The sequence below is a fragment of the Fukomys damarensis genome, unplaced genomic scaffold (genome assembly GCF_012274545.1).
Source record: "Fukomys damarensis isolate Sample0158 unplaced genomic scaffold, DMR_v1.0_HiC HiC_scaffold_31, whole genome shotgun sequence".
Taxonomy (NCBI): domain Eukaryota; kingdom Metazoa; phylum Chordata; class Mammalia; order Rodentia; family Bathyergidae; genus Fukomys; species Fukomys damarensis.
Genome location: NW_022900943.1, coordinates 20,713,553 through 20,734,381, shown reverse-complemented (window position 1 = coordinate 20,734,381; position 20,829 = coordinate 20,713,553). Strand labels below are relative to the sequence as shown.

At 37.9% G+C, this 20,829-nt stretch overlaps 1 protein-coding gene across 2 annotated transcripts in view; it reads right to left on the bottom strand.

Annotated features, from left to right (window-relative positions):
* The window catches only part of Tmc1 (transmembrane channel like 1), a 164,910-nt gene extending 150,805 nt beyond the window's left edge, over nucleotides 1-14,105 (bottom strand). For both annotated transcript variants that reach the window (XM_010638451.2, XM_010638452.2), the window contains exon 1: nucleotides 14,033-14,105. In XM_010638451.2, the coding sequence (XP_010636753.1) occupies nucleotides 14,033-14,059 (27 nt within the window). In that variant the 5' untranslated portion in view covers nucleotides 14,060-14,105. The remainder of the gene's footprint in view (nucleotides 1-14,032) is intronic.
* Nucleotides 14,106-20,829: the final 6,724 nt, after the last annotated feature.

The following is a 20,829-nucleotide window of genomic DNA, read 5'->3' as shown; positions in this document are numbered from 1 at the left end:
AAAAAAAAAAAAAAAAAAAAAAAAAAAAAAAAAAAAAAAAAAGAAATGTCAGAGTTGAACAAAATCTTTGAACAAATAGACCTAATGGATATCTAGTGTTTCACCAAATAAAAGAATGTATATTCTTTTTAGCAGTTCATGAAATACACTACATACTAACCAATAAAGCAAGCCTAAGTAATTGTAAAAGAATTGAAATTATAACATGGATATTATCAGATCATTGTGCAATGAAACTACAAATCAACAACAAAAGAAAACACAAACATTACACAAATGCTTTGAAACTAAACAATACACTTTTAAATAAATAATGGATTACAGAATAAATCAAGGAAGAAAAAAGACAGTTCCTAGAACTAAATGATAATAGAAGTGCAAAATCCCAGAAATTATGGGACACAATGAAAACAGAGCTAAGAGAGAAATGTGCAGCTGTGAATGCCCACAGCACAAAAATAGAGCAAGCTCAAATAAATAACCTAGTGATACACCTCAAGGTCATATAAAAACAAGAACAATACAAATCCAAAGCTAGTACAAGGAAGGAAATTATAAAGATGAGAACAGAAATCAATGAAACTGAGACCAAAAATCAATACAAAAAAATCAGTGAATCAAAGAGTTGGTTCTTCAAAAAATTAAGACAAATTCATATAATTATAACTAAAAAAAAAGTAATGAAAAGATCCAAATGAATTAATTCAATTAGAAATGAAAAAGATGAAATCAGAATGGACATTGCCAACATCAAAAGGATTATTAACAAATATTTTACAAACCTGTATGCCAATAAAATGGAGAATTTAGAAGAAATTGATAGATTCCTAGAAACATATGAATTACTAAACATTAACCAAGCATATTAAAAACTTTGAATAATCCAATAACAAGCAATGGAATTGTAAAAAAAATTCTGCCAACTAAGAAAAGCCCTGGTCCAGATGCAGCCATGGGTGAATTCTATAAAAACTTCAGGGAAGATTTAGCATCAATACTCCTTAAGCTCTTTAATGAAATTTAAAGAAAAAGAATACCCCCCAAAATCACTCCTGGAAGCTAGTGTTATCCTAATTTCAAAAATAGACAAGGACCTCACCAAAAAAGAGAATTATAGACCAATTTCTTTAAGAAATATAAATGCAAAAATCCTCAACAAGATATTGGCAAATAAAATGCAGTGAATCATCAAAAAGATTATACATCATGACCAAATAGGCTTCATCCCAGGGAATGCAAAGATGGTTCAATATATGCAAATCAGTAAATGTAATTCATCACATAAACAAAAACAAAAACAAAAATCACATGATCATATCAATAGATAAAGGAAAAGCCTTTGCCAAAATACAACATCAATTCATGACTTTTTAAAGACTGAAGAAAACTGGTACAGAAGGACCTTATCTCAATCTTATAAATGCCATTTATGACCTACTTACTGCCAACACCATATTAAACAGGGGAAAACTGAAAGTTATGCATCTGAAATTAGGAAAAAATAAAGGATATCCACTATCTCTACTCCTGTTAAACATAATATCAAAACATTAGTAAGAGCAGTTCATCAAGAAAAAGAAATTAAAATGATACATATACAAAAGCAAGAAGTCAAATTATCAATATTTGAAGATGCCATGATTCTCTACATAGAAGACCCCCCTAAAAAAAAGTCCACTAAAAGTCTCCTAGAATTAATAGCCAAATTCAGTAAACCAGTATGAAAATAAGTATGGAGTTTCATCAAAGAACTAAAACTAGAAATCACCCAGCTTTTCATTATTTGTCCTTAAATGATCAGATTTTCTTGGATTAAGGGTCTTATTGTTTGAAAGAAGGGTGACATCTCTACCAAAAAACACATTAATATCCCCCATAAACCTGCATAGTGAAGTTACTATTTATTTTGCTTTCCTTCATGCCAAGTCAATCAGCAAACAAAAAATTTACTCTTTTGGTAGAGGTGATAGGCCATAACTTCCTTAATGACTTGGGGTTACTCTACAAAAGCAATCCAGTCTAAAATCCAGAGGATAACCTGAACCTCTTGGAATTTCTGGGTCCAAAGATACTAAAAATAAACAACCACTACTACAATAACTATGACCCCCCCCAAAAAAAAAGGAGAAGGCAAATAAACTCTTTCAAGAATCTGGGTCATGTCACCAAACACGCAATAGACCATATTACAGCAATATATGGATGAATCCTCATTTATTTAATCAATATCTGTATCATACAGGGTTCAAGTGGGAGAAAAACTTATTTGAACAGAAGAAAATCAGTACTGAATAAAATGTTAACTACTAAAAGAGGACTCAAAGGGGCTTAGGTGTCACAAGCTAGAAGAACAGTGTGGTGGATTGACTAATGGTCAACTTGTAACACCCAGCTGAACTGAATCAGCATGGTCTGTGTGTGGAAGAGCCACCCGAAGATTGTAACCAAAGGCCATTGTTACCAAAGAGATCTGGAGGGGAAGATCTTAGCTTATTGACTTTCTAGGAGGAGCTTGCTGCGGATAGTTTTCCTGATGGGATCTAGGCTGTTCTCATTGGAGGAAGAACTCAGGGCCTCTCTGTCTCTGAGAATTGCTACTGTTTTTATCGGGGAAGCTCTGGCACGAATGTGGATCCCTTAGCTTGGTGGCACAAATCCTTCTTCTCACCTCACCTCACCAGTAGAGGTTTTCTGGCTTCCACCACTGACCTTTGGGCCTTCCAGGTGCAGATCCTCAATACAAACAAGCATGAGACATTGCTGTGGGCTCTAGGCACTGGCTGGACTTGTAGAGGACATTGCCTTGGACTCCAAGCCTTTAGCTGGACTTGTGTGGGACATTGCAGGGATCCAGGCCCTCAGCTGGATTATTTTGGCCCCTAGTGTGCAGTTCATCTCCTCTGCATTCGACTTTTGGGGCATAAATTAATCCTAGAAAACCATGTGTTCTGTAGTAAATGTATTCCCTTGCCAAGACCCTGACTACAACAAACAGCTACTACTTCTGGGCTGAACAAGAGGGACAAATGAGGTATAAAAGAAGCCTTCCCACCCTGGATAAAATTCAAACCTCTTCAAAGAATAGTAGGTACTCCAAGTAGCCAGAAGTAGCAAAGGCGATAACTGAGAGTACACACGGGCAGCACGATGGGTGGGCATGGGTAGTAGAAACTGGCTTGAAGGAGCGATCTTCCCTTGCTGGGTGGGCCTAGGTGGCTGGGCCAGGCTGGCTGCAGAAGCAGCTCGCCATTGCTGGAGGGTGTGGACAGGTGGAAGCAGATGATGGTCAGGACAGACAGTCAGAAGGTACAGCCAGAACAAGGTCATTCCAGTGCCCTCAGTTGATAAAGCTGAATATCCGCCCAGTTGGCAAAGAAAAACATTTATAGAATCCAGCTCTGGTGATACTAAGTGGGAACAAGAAAGGTGCATTTGGAGCTCAGAGACAAATAAACTGTTAGCTGCCACCTTGTAGATTTTTATGTTGTAACTAAAATGATTAATATTCACATAATTGTTTGTGACTATCATATGATTATTTCTCGTAGGAAGTCGTCGAGTTAAAAGTTTCAAATCTTTTTTAAAATTCAGATTTATAGTAAAACTTTTTCCTCACAAACCCTGTGTCAATTTATGCTGACCCCAGCACCATATGAAGCAGAAATACAAGCTGGCCAGTGGTAGGAGGTTGATGTGTCAGGAAAAAGTCATTAGAGATGAGCGCTTTGAGCCGACCACCCAGATCTGCCAACTCTCATACTCTACTCACTTCCTGTGTAGTCTTCCTGTGAAGGGACTTTAGTGAGTTTGTTTATTAAATAGCTATGAAAGCCAATATAAAACTGAAGTTCTAGTAGGAGGAATTTTTTATAAATGTGGCATGAGAAAATCCACAAGCAACATCAATTCTTAACAGAAATACAATTCAGTCAGCCAAATGTCACATCCACATATTTAAGACTGAGGACTTGGGAAATGTTCAAGATGTTCCCTCACAAATAACAAGATTCTCCTCTTATACACTAATTTGCAGGGGGTTGTGAGGATCAGTAATAACACATGTAAAACCTAGAGGAGGGTCAATAAATAGTAGCTTCATTTCCCGAGTGTTGCCAATAAATTGTAAGAATCCAGGAACGTATGTTTTTCATTTCACCGAAGTTATTTTCATTATGGATGTAAATATACTCCTCATGCCCAAGCTAAAAGCACATTACAATAAAGTAGTATGCCATGATCACTATTAGTTACAGATTTGATGGTATTTCTTTCTAGCTTTTTAACAAACAGTGTTCATCTTCTTTAACTACTTTCACTGCGACAGAATCTTAATGCAATGAGTAGAAGTGGAAAAGAATCTGGCGGTGTATGATCTTTGTATATTGTCGTTTAAGTGTTTATCCTGCCTGTATTACAGCAAACAATTTACACTCATGAGAGTTCATGGAGCATTTGGAGTCAACTCTATTCAGCATTGTTCTGTGAATATAGAAGTTGATTAGAAATCAGGGAACTTCCATGATACAAACACTTTCATGGGCTAGATAAGTATCAAATTAATGAAGCAGGAATAATATAAAATAAGAGGGATCCGAGGTACACACAAAATTGAAGAGAGTACATCCCACCCAAAGACAAAGTGAGAAAATAAACCGATAGAAAACAAACATTTTATTGGGGGTAAAAAACTAATCTAACCAGGATACATTTGACTTAGCAGGCATACTGTTTATGACTCATGCATAAATCACAGATGAACTGAATTAGAAATTGAAATTGTGCTAAGAACGTATGAAAAATGGATTAACCAAAGAAAATTACAACTCAAACTCAGAGCCAGAAGGCCTGTTCTCCCTCCCTCCCTCCCTATCCTTCTCTTTTTCCATTATCTATTTGAAAAAGATTCCCCTACCCCTATTTATATCTCTCCTATTTCTCTCTCTCTCTCTCTCTCTCTCTCTCTCTCTCTCTCTCTCTCTCTCTGTATCTATCTCCCTTTGACTTCCATCATGCCAGTACCTCCCCATTTTTCTTCATATCATCTTCCCAAATGGGCTAAACTTGGGAACTTTATTTTTCATTGTGGTAAAATTCATAAAATGTAACACTACTGTAGCAATTTCACAGTGCATACCTGCCTCAAGCACAAGGACCCAAGTTTGATTCCCAATACCAAAAAAAAAAAGAAAAGAAATTAACTACAAAGCTATACACACATAGATGGAGTATCCGAGTTAACGTCAAAAGAACACAAATCTAATTTTAAAAATATAACCAGGTATATTTTCTACCTTGGCCCTTTTTTGGGGGGGCTTGGTAAAGATAGTCTTGGACAACTCGCCTCATTTATTTTGGTGACTTTAAAATTTAGAAAGTTGAACTAGATCAGAAGTTTCTGACCAGGGATACTGAATCTTTGAAAAGAGGCAGAAGTATTGTCTATAATCGGAAAAATAATATATCTTTTGTGTATTACCACTTTTTCCACTTATAAAGGTTAACAGTATATTTTGTATTATAAACATGAAATTATATGTTAGGTATAGAAAATTAGAAAATAAAGAGAAGATAAAAATCATGCTACAGATACAATGACTATTCCTATTTCAATATATGCTCATCCCGCCTTCTTTCTATGCATGTTTATAAGTATGTTTTTAAAATTTCAATATATTGTATGTATATTTTGACACTTTTTACTTAATAATATATTGTAAACGTTGTTTCTAAATCAGAATCTTCTTTTTTACATGGTTTAAATGGTATTCTTATAAAAACATACTGCTATTTTTCAATAGGTTACATGCTAATCAGTTTTCTATTGCTGTGATAAAATAGCTGAGATAATTTACTTTTGAAGAAGAAAGAAGCCAGGTATGACAGTACATGTTTGTAATCCCAGAACTTCAAGAGGCTGAGGAAAGAGACGGAAAAAAAAAAAAGATCTGGGATATATGTAGCTCAAGGTGAAGGCCCTGGATTTGATCCCAGTACAACGGCAACAATAAAACAAAATAAAAAGGAAAAAAAGAAAAGGTTTATTTGGGCTCACGGTTGCAAGACTTCGGGCGATAGTCACTTGGCCCTGCTGCTTTGGGCCGGCACACCCTACATCATAGCAGGAATTCAGGTGGAAGAGCCCTGTTCACCCGATGGCAGCTGGGAAACAGAGACACGGGAAGGAGCTGGGTCCCAATATCCTCTTTCAAGGCCACCAGCCCACGCACGCCTAATTTCCTCCCATCTAGCGCTTCTCCCACCTCTCATGACACCACAGGCTGTAGGACATTCGAGGTGCAAACTAGAGCCAGTTGTTTCTAGTAGTTCATTATTTGAAGGCCAATTATTTGAAGAATTAATTAATGAAGAATTATTCCATCTCTGAATGATGGAAGCCTCTACATGGTGCTCTTGAATTCCACCGATAAAATCTCTCCAGCCTTCTTGTTGCTTCTCTACCTTCCAGCGAGGTAAATGTTTCCTGCACCTTCTGGCACACTCACTCCGCATCTGAAAGCAGCCCGTGCTCTAGTAAGCCCTCATTCCTTTGTGTGAAAAGTGGAGTTGGGAGAGCACCAGCCAGGCACAGGGGTTGCTTTTGGCTATTGCTACCACTGTGCTGCTAGCTCTTTAGGAAACTGAACTAGAGCATTTATTAAAATAAAAGTCATTCTGAGTTCTCAGTAATACTTCCAGTTTTTTATTCGTTTATTTGTTTGGCAGTCCTGAGGATTAAACCCAGGGCCTTCACACCAAGATACATCTTCAGTAAGACAGGGTCTTCCTGAGTTGCTAAGCTGCCACGAAGTTTTTACTAACATTGAAATTTAATATTTCTATATCTTTTTAGTTCAAAAATCTTGGTCCCTAATGACATCAAGAGAATCATGTTTGTACGTTATCCTGGTACCTACCTAGACATCCACATGTTAGGATAAAACATAAACATAAGACACACACACACATAATGTTAATGTGTGTATTATGCATGTAATAGTTTCAGAAAAAAATAACAATATTATTGTTAAGAATGTGATTATTAAAAACTATTGAGATTGTTTCAGTTCTTTTTTTGTTTTGTTTTGTTTTGTTTGTTGTTGTTGTTTTTTGAGACAGGATCTCACTAAGTAGTTGAGACTGACCTGGAAGCCACTATGTAGCCCAGACTGGTCTCAAACTCACAGCAGTCCTCCTGCCTCAGCCTCCCGAGTACTGGGATTACAGGCGTGCGCCACCACACCTGGCTGTTTCAATTCTTTTACCTTTGTTTGTATCTCACGAGGAATGTGCAGCCAACTCACTATGTGATAATGTCACTTAAAATAATTCCCTCTGTGTGCTTATGCTACCAACCCACCTCACAATTAGGTTGCATTTATATTGACTTTGTTTTCAGAAATTGTTATTTTTTATTCTACCTTTCTATTTAGTTCAGTTTTAAACGATGGAAAACACTGGTTTCCAACTCAAATGTACTAAAATAGCACACTCTAAGAAGTCATGCCCTTATCCCTGTCTACATCATGTTCTCTCCGTAGCCCTGGAGGTAAACACTTAAAACAAACAACCACCTTTTTGGAATACACAGTAACTCTATTCAGCTTTTCACAGTCTTGCTCTCGCTCTATTCCTGGAGACGACCCCCGGCAGGATGCAGAAATAGACCTCATTCCTTCTGCCATCAGCATCATGGGTTCAAGCAATCTTGATTGGTGGACTGGGGATCGTTTTCAGTCTTTTGCTTTTAAAAATCATGTTGCAGTGACTACCCTTGCGTATAATTATTTTCGTGTTTGCAGGTGTTATCTTTTTAAGTGTATGGAAATTCCTGTGTGGTGAATAAAATACAAATTATTTTGAAGCATTGTGAATTCACAGTGATCTTTTACCAGTTGGTATTTTTTTTCAGTTAATATACTTAAAGCTTGCAGCTTCTGGGCATGGTGGTGCACACTTGTAATCACAGCACTCTGGAAGGCTGAGGCAAGAGGATAGTAATTTTGAGCCCAGCCTCAGCAACTTAGTGACTTAGTTAGACTTTGTCTCAAAATAAAAAGTTAAACAAAAGCTGGAGCTGAAGGCCCTGGGTTCATTCCCTAGTACCCCCCTCCAAAATAAATAAATAAAGCTTACAACTGCCACCATAGGAGGGTTTGAGAAAATCTCTATCATTTAAAAAGAGACTACACACTAGAATATATATGCATTTTCCGGACCCCGAAGAAAATGTATAAATAGCTACTGAAGAAAAAAATATTTAACATTTTACTTAATTTTGCTAAAATGTGTACTATAAAGTGAGATACAAACACTCTACAATAACAGTCCTTCCTTGACTAAATAATTTTACAAACAGCACAAATAGAGTTACAATGGTAACATTCAAGTTGACGATACTGACTTGGGTTGATGGGTAATGTGTCTTTAGAGGCCAGTTCCTTCATTGTGAACACAGCACTGACTGAGGGGTGGGTACAAGGACCACAGTGGGGAGAGGGGAAGGAGGATCTTTAGAACTGGATTCACCTCTCCTCTTGCATTATTGTAATGACTGATTCTCCCACTCCTTTGCTCTACTCAAATTACTGTGGAAAACTCCACTATCTGCCCTTTGCTTTCGACAAACCCTTCAATTAAAAATTAGGCTGTCCTGGGCTGGGGATTTAGCTCATTGGTGCCACCACCTGTCTTGCAAGCACAAGGTCCCAAGTTTGATCCTGGTACAGCCCCCAATAAAGAAAAAAAAAAAATTAGGTTGTCCCTAGCTCTATTCCTATTGGATTTCAACAATTAAATGCATAGTATTCAGTACCAGCACAGGCTCAACTATATAAGCTATAATGTTCCATTTGATATGTATGTATGTATATGTGGATATTCCTTTTAGATTACTGTTTAACACATAGTAAAACTAAGATTCACAGTGAGACCTTTCTATTCCACCACACCACCAAGACTAAATCAGTCTGGTGTTTTTTTATGATCTGAAGCTATGATGGCAGAGCAGGAGACCCACGAGATCTCAAATGAGATCATTATAATTCAGCTCTGCTGTGAATTTGTACCTGTCGTTGAACCTGTCTGGGTTCCAGATTTCTCACATGAAACATAAGGAGGTTACATTAGCTCATTACAAGGATGCTTTACAATCCTAAAATTCTGTAAATTTTTTATGCTTGCAAAACATCCCATACGTGACCAGTGGAAGGAGTCAAGCAATATTCTTCCCCGGTCCTGGAGAGTTTCTGGTTCTGTCACCAAGCGTCAAATGATAGGGTCAAAGCAAAGAGAAGGATGGGGAAATTATCCTGTGAATCTGGGAAGTAACTATTCCAGATTAATGCCAAAAAGATGTCATTCCTTGAGAGGCATGGTAAAAGAACGATGACACAAGTAAACCAAAGCCCCACACACTATCGTGGAATCACACTAGAGCAAAGAAATATGTTGGAAATCAGTAAGTACAAACCCTCATTTTATAGATATAAGTTCCATCACACAACTAGACAAGATTTATTACCTGAGTTATTAAGATCCAATTTACCAGAAAGCTTAAAAATCATCCTCTCATGAGCACCACAAAAAGTTACAGAAAAGTAAAACTGTATAAAAGAGTGGTTAAGAATAGACTCTGGAATTAAATTGTTTCATTCAAATTCTAAAAACATCACTTAGTGACTTTGAGCCAATTACATAAACTCTGCGTGTCTCGGTTTCTTTCGTCTATCTGTCTCAGTTTTCTTCATCTATCAAATAGTGATGTTAATAATCATGCACAGTTCTGGTTTATAAGAAGAATTATAATAGTAGTCCATGTAAATTGTTTAGTACACTGTTTGATCCATAGGAATTAATAAGTATTAGCTAGAATTAAGATTAGACTGTATACTGAATACACTGGCTAAGTCTGCTGTAATTTTCATTTAACATTTAAATCAAATTTTGTAAACATTTTAATTATACTTCTTTCATTGGCAATCAGGTCTGGAATTTTTCCAGAATGATCTTTCAAAGATGATCAGTATAGAAGTTAACTATGATAAAGGTGCCCATTACCAAAAATGAATCCCAAAAATAATTTTGGGAAGTTTTCTAGGTATAAAGTTGTTTCCCACTGCAGTATGCTACAGCCAAAATATTTCCTTTTGAAGACCCTGCAAAAATGAATCATAAATTTCCTACAAGAAATATTGCATTCACTGTTCTCAAGATTGTTCTCCATCATTAACCAGTTGATGATTTGATTGTTGCCAGTATATGTTCTTGCTTTAACATCATCATATTTAACTGACAGCAATTAAAGCCATGCAGCACACTGTGTATGAAATCTAAAAAGGCCTTTATGACTGTTTGCCTCATCTTTACGGACCTTTAAACTTAATAGTTTTCATTGCAGTAAAATAAGTAATTTTCAAAAGTTCAAGGCCACCGTCAGTCTGTTCCGTTGATCAAAATTATGATGTCATCTAGACACTTACTTCCTGTGTCCTTGCTCTTCAAATTGTCCTTTAATTAATGATGGGGGGCAGAGTTAAATGATCCCCTGACATTAAACAAGGATATTAGTCAAAAAGAATTATCAGGTCCATTCAGGGAATACTAATGTTGCAGTTTTGCACTGGTTCAGTAGTTTTAAGATAATATATAGGTTCATTTAAAACTCGGAGTACAACAGCCCACTTCAGAGTAATCATCCCTTCCTCTCCTTCCTTTTCTGAAATGAGAGTCAAAGAATACAATCAGTAAGACTAGCTCAGGGGCACATTCTCCAACCTGCCTCTGTAACAACTTATTTTCCCAGAGGTCATTCTTTCTCCTTCTCTCCAACAATAAAATGTCCCCATCCTCTGCTAACTCCTGAGACTGCCATTAATCCCACTTTTACACACTAGCCCTCTCATTCCTACCAAACATTCTTTTCAGTATTCTTTCCTTCAAGTTCTCTATTCCCATTCTCACAGCAGCCGCCACCCACACACTCGAGCCATATTCCTCCTGTTCATTCCAGTGAACCAAATCTAATCCTTTGCCCAAATAATCCATCATTTTAACCAACAAGCCGAGAAAATCCAAGAAGATGTAGCTTCAGCAGTCTAACCAAAAATCCCTTTGCTAAAACAGGCATGAACATGTTCATTACCCACTGAAAAATACTTAAGAAGGGAAAAAGAGCGATTTAAAGTGAATTAATAGAAGTAACAATTTGAGGACTGAAAAAAATCACTGAGGAAAATAGCGCATTTCCCAATAAACACAAATCATCTCACTTTTCTAAGATCATTATTCTAAAACAATTTTAAAATTAGAACCAAAAATAAACTCAGCTCCTAATGGCCCTTAACAGCTGTAAAATTAATTCTGTGATTCCTTTCACAAAGCCACAGTGACAGCAATAAAAAAGTCAAAACCTGATAACTGGCATAACAGCTTCAGGATCAGCCTTTCCCACCCTCAGCATTAATGATATTTGGAGCAGATAACCCACTGGGTTTTTGTTTTGTTGGTTTTGGTACCAGGGATCAAATTCAGGACTATGCATTTGTGAGGCGGGCACAGCACCACTGAGCTAAATCCCCGATCCTAGATGACCCACTGATGTAGGAGACCATCCTGTACATTGTGGGCCATTCAGCTGCATCGTTGGTCTCCACCCCAGGAGCCAGTAGTACCCCTCATCCAGCCAGGACAACCAAAAGTGTCTTCAGACATTGCCAAATATCCTCTAGTGGGCAAAACTGTTCAAAGCTAGGAGCCATTCTCATAGATGCTAGGGAAACTGCTCACCCTAGATCTGAGGTCAATAAGCTATGGCCCATCAGGCAATAGCTATCAACAAAATTTTATTGAAATATGGCCACACTCATTCACTTATTTTCTATGGCTGCTTTGTCACAAGTAGGAAGCAGAGTGGGGGTAACAGCAACTGTGTGACTCACAAAACCAAAAATATGTATCATCTGGCTCTTTACATAGTTTAGCAAACTTGTCTTAGTTTACTGATTTTGACAATTTTCTTAGTAGTGACTTAAAAAAAAATGAAATCTTACATAGAATTTGAGTTAGACAAAGTCCAGACAGACCATTCAACTTGGGTAATTTAAGGAAGTAAAGTAAATACTGAATAATTTATGGGTGCAATTTCAAAGGCATTGAAAGTTATACAGAAATTGCAAGGGCTGAGAAAGCTGGGCACTATTACCATCTCTATGCCACAAAGGGGAAAAACCAAGACAATCCATGGGAAGGAGTCAGAAATGACACCTTCCCTTCAGGCTCACACTAGTGCTCTCGGGGGGCCAAATTCCAACAGAAACAGGAGAAACATTCCACTGAAGTGGCCACGTAGGTCAGCCTCCCAGGCCCCAGAGCAGAGTGGAAAAGGAGGGGGAGGGGGCTGGGTGTAAACAGAAGCCATTCCACAGGATCCTTCATGTACAGCAAAGCTTAGGGATGTTTAACGGAGAGGGTTCAAGAGCATCACATGTGGGTTTGCCCTTTCTCTGACTCACTGATCCAAGGCTCCAAGGAACATGGCTTGAAAGACCTGCCCTAAATCTGTTTCTCATTTTCTGACTTTGTCTCCTTTCTTAAACAGCTTTCCATGGTTGGGTATTTCGATGCTGTCTTTCTGACAAACTCCACTCCTTAAAGACTTCAACTCCAAGTCATCAGAAATGGCCCCCTCACCCGTGTCCTCTATCTTTGCTGCTCATGTCCTTAAACTGCCCAGAGATTTTTTAAAAATTTAAATACCCTGATTATTACATCTACCCTATGTCACAATAGCAGATAAATTGGGACCAAATTTTTGCTGAGCTTCCCATAACTTCCAGCCTTGGCTGAAACTGCTCTGAATATCCTTCTTCACAAATTCAATGGCCTTCTCCCAAACCTCATCATCCTGCACCTGTCTTTTGCAAAGAACTTTTCTGACTTTCCTTCCTTCTTGATTTATTTCTTCCAGCTTCCATAAACCCATATAGTCTATGATTTCCTCATAGTTCTTGGACCAGTTCTTCTTTATATCCTTTATCGATAGTTCTAACTGAAGAAGAGAAATTAATTATAAATGAGCCTGCCCAACAATACAATAAAAGCCTGTCTTGTAGAATGCCAATAACATCTCTTGGACAAAATGTATAGAGTTAAAAATCTTAACACATAAGAAGTTTCAATGCAACTGGTAAATTATAAAACTTCATTCCCTTCCAAAACCTTCTTACATAATCCATTTCTCTCAATGTTCCCATTTTCCTAGTCTCAAAACTCCAAAGTGAGAATAGAAGTTTGAGAACTGAAAGGACCTTCAAAATCAAACAGCTCAATGTTACCACTCAGGATGAGAACATTGACTCCCTTTCCTCATTTGCTTTAGATACAAATTCTAAATAATTCAGCCACTGCTTTACAGCCATTCTCTCTTGGCCTTGGCCAAGTTAGAGTTTTTGTGTTTTGCTTTTTGTTTGTTTGTTTTTGAGGAGGGAAGCAGGCTAGCAATTGATCTCAGGGATTCCTGCATGCTAAGTACATACTCAACTACTGAGCAAAATCCCTACCCCTATTTTTTTAAGATGATGTATTTCTGAATGACTTAGTTTTTATTCTTAATGGTGACTGCAGTTTAGACAGATGGATATACACAAAAGGAGGTATGGGCAAAGCAAACAGGATAAAGGGAAGGTATCAGAGCTGGCTGATAGAACTAGAAAAATATAATGAATATTTTTAAGGCACTAGGAAAACTTACCAAGTTAAAGGGTATGGATAATTTCAGGCACCAAAGGAATAGTTGCTTGATTAACTGACAATATAAGGAAATGCTTTCATTTGAGAGAATAGAAAATAGCCATTATTCTTGCAGTCAATTACTTATGGTAGGTTACATGGAATTTTGACACTAAAAGCAACAAGGATTTCAATTTGTGCAAATAGATCAATATAAAATGTATTTAATAGTGAGACATAATACAGTTGGAATAGTTAGAACAATTTAGTCCTGTAGTGACAAAAATCAGATAATTCAATCACTCACCATTAAAATGAGCATCTTCATTGACATATGCCACTGTTCTATTGTCTTGTTAAATACTATATATCATCTTCTTCTTCCATCCCTACCCCTATTGTTATAGTTTTGACTCTCTCCTCTGTGAGGTGCTCTCAGGTCTTTATCTGTAGGCTTTGTTCATTGTGATGTTTAATTTTACATGTCCACTTGACCGTGTGACACAGTATTTGGACTTTTGCTCAAATGTTATTCTGGGTGGGTCCGTGGAGGCGCTCCTGGATGATTACCATTTGAATCAGTCATCCAGGGAGGCAGATTGCTCTTCCTAATGTGAGTGGACCTCGTGCAGTCTGTTGAAGCCTGACCAGAATAAACATTCTGTGTAAGGAAGAATTTTGTCAGCTTGACTGCATTTAGGACCCTGTTTTTGTTTGTTGGTTTGGTTGGTTGGTTTTGGCCTTTGTTTTATTTTTGTTTTCTGCTTCAGGCTGGAGTTGAAGCATCAGCTCTTTCTGCTTCTTGGTCCAGCTGGCTCTCAGACTGGACCTACCCATCAGCTTTCCTACATGTCCAGCCTGCCAACTGCAGACCTGTCACACATCATAACCACATAAGTAAATCCCTTATACAGTGATGGGTAAATAGCCGATGAGTTGTTTCTTTGGAGACTTTTAAACTCTAGTCTAGTATTTTCAAAATGAATTTTTAAATCTCCAGAAGGCTGTAGTGCTGACAGCTCCAACCCATATGCAAAAGGGAATTTTGTTTTCACTCTATTCACCCACTGACTTGTTCACTTACTAAGGATTTTTGGAATACCTGCTATGTGTAGGGTATACAAAATTAGTTCCTCATCTCCCATAGGTCAGTGAGCAGTAGAGTTAAGAGACACGAAACAAAAAATAAAAGTCACAATTTACTAGAAATGTACAAGGCAAATGGTAATCAAAGTACATAAAGGTGTGTGAGGGAGAGTGGCTGATATTAGGAAGATTTCTTGGGGACTGAAGCTTGAAAGCAGACAAAGCCACCAAGTAGGCATGAAGGGAGAAATAAGCTTTCAGGCAAAGTCTGAAACGTGTACAAAGGAAGAACATGAACAGCTGTGGAAACAAAAGTAGTTATGTACTAAAGAACAAGAATTAATCATATCTAAATGTGGTTGTGCATGCCTATAATCCCAGCATCCCGGCAGGATGAGGCAGGAGGATAGCAGTTCAAACACAGCCCAGGAAATTTAGCAATTTATAAGACCCTGTCTCAAAAACAAACAAACAAAAGTAAAATTAGAAAGGACCGGGGATATAACTCAATGCATAGGCTCTGGATGCAGTCCTCAGTACCACAAAGGAAAATTTAATCATGATTTTCAAATATTATGAGAATAACTTATTGATGTATAAAAGTTTTTCATTTTTTTTCTCTGTGTACTTATGAACAAGAATTTTAGTGTAACTGTTCTTAATGTTTTCCTTTCCCCTCCCTTCTAAGGAAGTCTTGCCTTGCCATTCCAGCTTGTGTAATTATTAATAGAACAAAGGAAGGGAGGGAGGGAGGAAAAAAGGAAGGGTGAGAAAGATTAGGACTAAGAAGGATTCGGGGTTTTGGGTGGTGGTGGTGGTGGTGGTGGAGGTGCTTTTTCCTTGGGAGATAAAACTGTTGGAGAGAGTAATTACATTGGTAGGAACCATCTATTTAAAGGATGATTGTTGGGGGATTTTATGTCCTCCTTATAAAAGGAGAAAAATAGTTGTATTTTTTTTAATTTGCATTTAAGCCATAAGGACTAAACCATATGGGTTACCATTTAAAATTTACAGTAAATTTCCTAATACATCATTCCTTTCATCCATCTAAACACAAAGTATTGAAGCACTAGAATGGAATTTGATTGAAATTGTTCTGTTTCCCATTCTGATTGTAGGATCTAAGTGACAAAAATCTAAAACAGCAGCTCCAAACCCTGGGCATGATGATTAGTCAAGGGACAGGAATATGACTGAACTCAGGCCAATGCAATATAAGAAAATGTTGCCCAGAAGTGAAGCTTCTCCATTTCTCTTAAAGTTCTCCAGAGGAACAGAATCAATAGAAGCAATATGTGTATAATTGTGTGAGGGGCTTACAGAATCAGAGGTAGGAGAGTCCATTTGTGGCCATCTGCATGTTGGAAAACCAGCATCCAGCTGTTGCTCAGCCCAAGAAGATGGCAGCCATAGAACAGAAGGGTCAAGGATGCAGCACCAGGCCAAGGGGGAAAGGCTTGGAGGGTCACCCACTGCGTTCCTCTGTGTTGGAAAGCCTGAAGAAACTGGAGACCCATCAATGTCCTCTATGTCAAATATACATAGACACAAGCAGAACTGTGTTTTACTAATCTGCTAGATGTTTCTTAATTAATTTAAGGTCATGCACCTTGACTGAAGCGCATACCAGTTCTTCTCTTCAGGAGACCATTTCTCTTTTGTCTGTGCTTCATGCAGAGCCACCGATGACATTACTAAACCCTGTATCAAGCCAAGCCGAAGCCACCCTCTCAACCTGCTTTTCGCAGTTGCTCTAGTTTAACCTTCCCAAGGCATCCAGCTGCTGCTCAAAAATTAGTGACAGCACAAAGAAATCCAAACCATGCAATCTGATGTCAAAATTATTCTATTACCTGGCACCCACCCAAATGTCCCCCTATCTGCTACCTGCTCTTTCGGACTCCCGTTTATATACATCATGTTCTCTTTTGTAGCGAGAAAAAGGAGACTTTCATTTACGTTGTTTCCTATTTTTAAATAATGATGATCTTGACCAAACGATATGCTTTATAGCATTAATGCTAGCAACTTGCATGACAAAGAAATCAATAGGCACTTTTTTGGGGGGAGGGGGACTGAGATCGAACTCGGAACTTTGTGCTTGCCAGGCAGGCGGCGGAACCACTGAGCCAAATCCCTGGCCTTAGTGGGCATTTCTTTTAAATTCAAATAGTCATCAGTTTGCAACACTTCCAGGCAGTATCACCCTTATAGGAAACTGTACTACCAATTTCATACGGACAATGTACATGGGTCGCACAAATACATCTATGGAGTGCCTGCAACGTACTGAGCATTGTGCCACTTTCTGGATGATGAGAAGAAGAAACAGCTAATACTTTTAAGCATGCCCTTTGTGCCAGGCACTATTCTAAGCCTTATGCACGTATTAATTCATTTAATCTTCACAGCAACCTTTCGAAGCAGATGTCATTGGATTCTTCCATTTTACATCCGAGAATACCAGGGGACAGAAACTGAAAAAAAATACTCAAGCTAACACAGCTTGTACATGCCTGGAGTCAACTACTATACTAACTCCTGGTGTCTTTCATTTAGAGGAACAGACCCTCAGGCCCTAATATTTGCAACATTTATAAATTTGCTTGGCAAAAACCTTCAATTCTCTGTTTAGTAAACACAACTCAGTTGTTACAGCTAAACAATATGTCACTGTCATATTTTAGTAATCAGTCAAAATAGGTTAGATAGACATATCGATTTTTTCAGTTTGAATTTTTTTAATCCAATTGCCATTGCCAACCTCAAAGATGACCACTAACAGCCCTATCTCCTGGTATTCAAGCCCTGTGTGGTCTTCCTCCACATTTACCAGGTTAATCTGTGTGACCAATAGAATATGATAAAATAAGGGTATATCACATCTGAAATTTGGGTATAAAAGGATACATATTCTGCCTGGGACTACATCATATCCTTCCCCACAATCACTAACTCTGGAAAAATCGAGCTGCTGTGTCAAGGGGTCATTTGAAAAGCCTTTGCAAAAACCTACATGATAAGAACTGAGCTCTGAAGCTCTTAGCCAGAAGGACAGAGGCCTGGCAGCAATCACAGGTCAGTTAAGAAGTTCATCCTTCCCCAGCCAATCTATCAGATGGAATGAAAGCTCCAACTGTCAGCTGAATCCAGCCTCATGATTTGTGTCCCCATACCCTAAAATGAGGTCCTAGCTTCCACGACCTCAGAAGGTGGTTGTGTTTAACAGGATATCAGGGTTAAATAAGTTCCTATGGCTAGGTCCTCATTCTTGTCATTAAAGGTTGATAAAAGGTCTTCAAAGACATAGTTAAAAGTAGGTCTTGAAGGTGGGCCCAAATCTAATCTGACTCATGTCCTTAGAAGAGAAAGGTTTTACTCAGAAAGAGACATCAGGGGCTGGTGTACACAGAAGAATGGTCATGAGAAGAGGGAAGGTGGCCTTCTGAGGCCCAAGGAAGGAGGCCTCAGGGGAAGGCTTGATCGTGAACTTCTGGCCTCCGGAACTGTGAGAAAGCACACATCTGCTGTTTAAAGTGCCCCATCAATGGTATTCTGTTGCGCCAGCCCTAGCAAGCTAGTACAAGACCTCCACCCAGAACACCCAGTCAATCTGCTCCTCATTCCTGACCTACAGACACTATGAAGTAACAAATGCTCGTTGTTTTATGCTTGTTTAAATGCTAAATTTTGGAGCGATCTATTATGCAGCAATAGATAAATATTTCAGCACTCGGTGCGTAGATTCCTTGTCATATGGTGACCAGTCATGATTTGTCTTTCTAAACCCATGCTATGATTAAATACCATAATGGCAATTACGGCATATGTTAGAGATCATGTTTGTTTTGTTATTACTATCTGAATTGTCCAGAAAGTACTCATGAAGTTTATTTTATCCATCCACATCATTTCATTTTAACGTGAAGAAAATAGGAAAAGAATGGATTAAATCATAGACTTTGAAAATAATCTAAAATTTCACAAAATTTCACCTTAATATTTGTCACCTATTTTCCTTACCATTGGTATAGAAAACTGTCTTTTCATATATTGAAAGAAGCAGGTGGAAATACTTCTTCTTTATTTTCTTTATGAAACACAAGAGTTATCGAGGAATTGCTTTTACCCCGACTTGTAAACATATTTGTATACAGCAGAGGTTTTCAAAACTATCTTCCAGTTCTGATGATGAATACTGAACCAACATACTTCATTTATTGATGGACTCGGTATTATCCATTCACAGAAACAGCGCTTATTTGATGCTTACTATGTATCAGGCTCTGCTATAAACATCAAGAATACAGCAATTTAAAAAAAGCAGATGAAAAATCCTGCTCATGGAGTTTGTTTGTGGAAAGAGACAGAAAAACACATAAAAAATAAGTCAAATTTATAACACACAAATGGGGGAAGTGCAGGAAAACTGCAAGTCCAGAACCTTGGAGCATTCCTGGACACAGCCAGCTCCCCTAGGTGGCAAAGACACTGGGCTGGCAAAGAGAACCACATCTTGTAAACTAGTCTATGTTAATCATTATTATTAAGTCTTATAATGTTTCAAGGTGTGGGGGGTAGGTTCTTGATCTAGTATGGCATATTTTTAAAGCTAACTTTTATAGTTTGTTTCAATGTGGATCATTTATGGTTAGGATTATAATGAAATATTGTAAGTGGAAAAGTCATGTATTTGACATGTCTCTGAATGGGACCAGCTGCAGTTGAAATTAAAAGCATGTGAGGTGTCAATTTTTTCTTGGGGAATGAGATTAGAACTACAAGAAACTTGATCACAATGATGATAGCCCTTTTTCCTATTATACTCTGAGAAGATAATAGTTTTAAAACTTAGTATGATATTGCCATGGTTAGAGGAGCTGTTTTATACTTAGCTTCCAAACACATAACTGTCACCTAATGTATTCATGAAAAATGAAAAATGTTCTCTGTGTGTGTGCATGTGTGAGAGTGTGTATGAGAGAGAGAGGGAGAGAGAGAGAGAGAGTGAGACTTTGCTGGATGTTACACTTCATTACATGGCTATGGGAACAGAGAAGAGAACAGGCAAAGAGCCAGAAAAACAAGCAATAAAAAAGCTTCAGGGTGTGGTCAGCCACAAAGTTGTAACTTGGGCCTTCTGAGACTCAAGCAACAAGTTAATAAGCCAGTAAAGTATGTGTCCATTTTAGATGCTCAGAGGCAAAAGCATTTGAAACAAACTGATTTACATAACCAATTTCCCGAGTCAGGATCATACTCTTATTTACCAAGATGCCTTAAATATTTATCAGAGCCATCTGTGCTATTGAAAAACTAATCTCCACATAGCTCTCAAGACCACCTCCGTACACAGTACTATAAATGGCAATAAATAAAATGAAAATAAAATGATCTATAGTATCTGGTAATCAATCCTTCCTCCCACCACCTCCCAAAACTAAAAGCCATAAACTAAATTGTGGATGTTCTTTATTTTTGTTATGAGCCAGCAGGTTTGACTACTACTCTATAGTTAATAAATACTCACTGGGAATGCAGTAAATTTCTATCTAAATATGACTTTTCACAAAGCACAACCCAGAACAAGACAATATTAGTAATAAAACACATCAATAAAATATTCTCCAGGTTCCAAAATCTCTGTATAAGTGGCAAGTTGGGAGACAGAAATTCACCCACAGGAAATCACAGCCATCATTCGCATACAGAATTGTGGGTTCTGTCCTTGCCTATCACTGATTGGCCGTGAAGCCTTGACGTGCTGCCTTATTTTCTCAAGTTTCAGTTTCTTCATGTGTAATGTGATATTAGATATGCCTGTGTCAAGAGGTACCTTGAAAATAAAATGAGCTAGTACGACTAAGGTATGCAGAGCACAGTCAGAACATAAAAACACCCAACAACAAAAGTTAGCTGTGGTTATTTCAGAGCAGTGGTTCTCAGTGTGGGCTCCCTGGACCAGCAGCCATCATAGAAGCTGGAAATTTGACAGAAAAACTCATTCTCAAACCC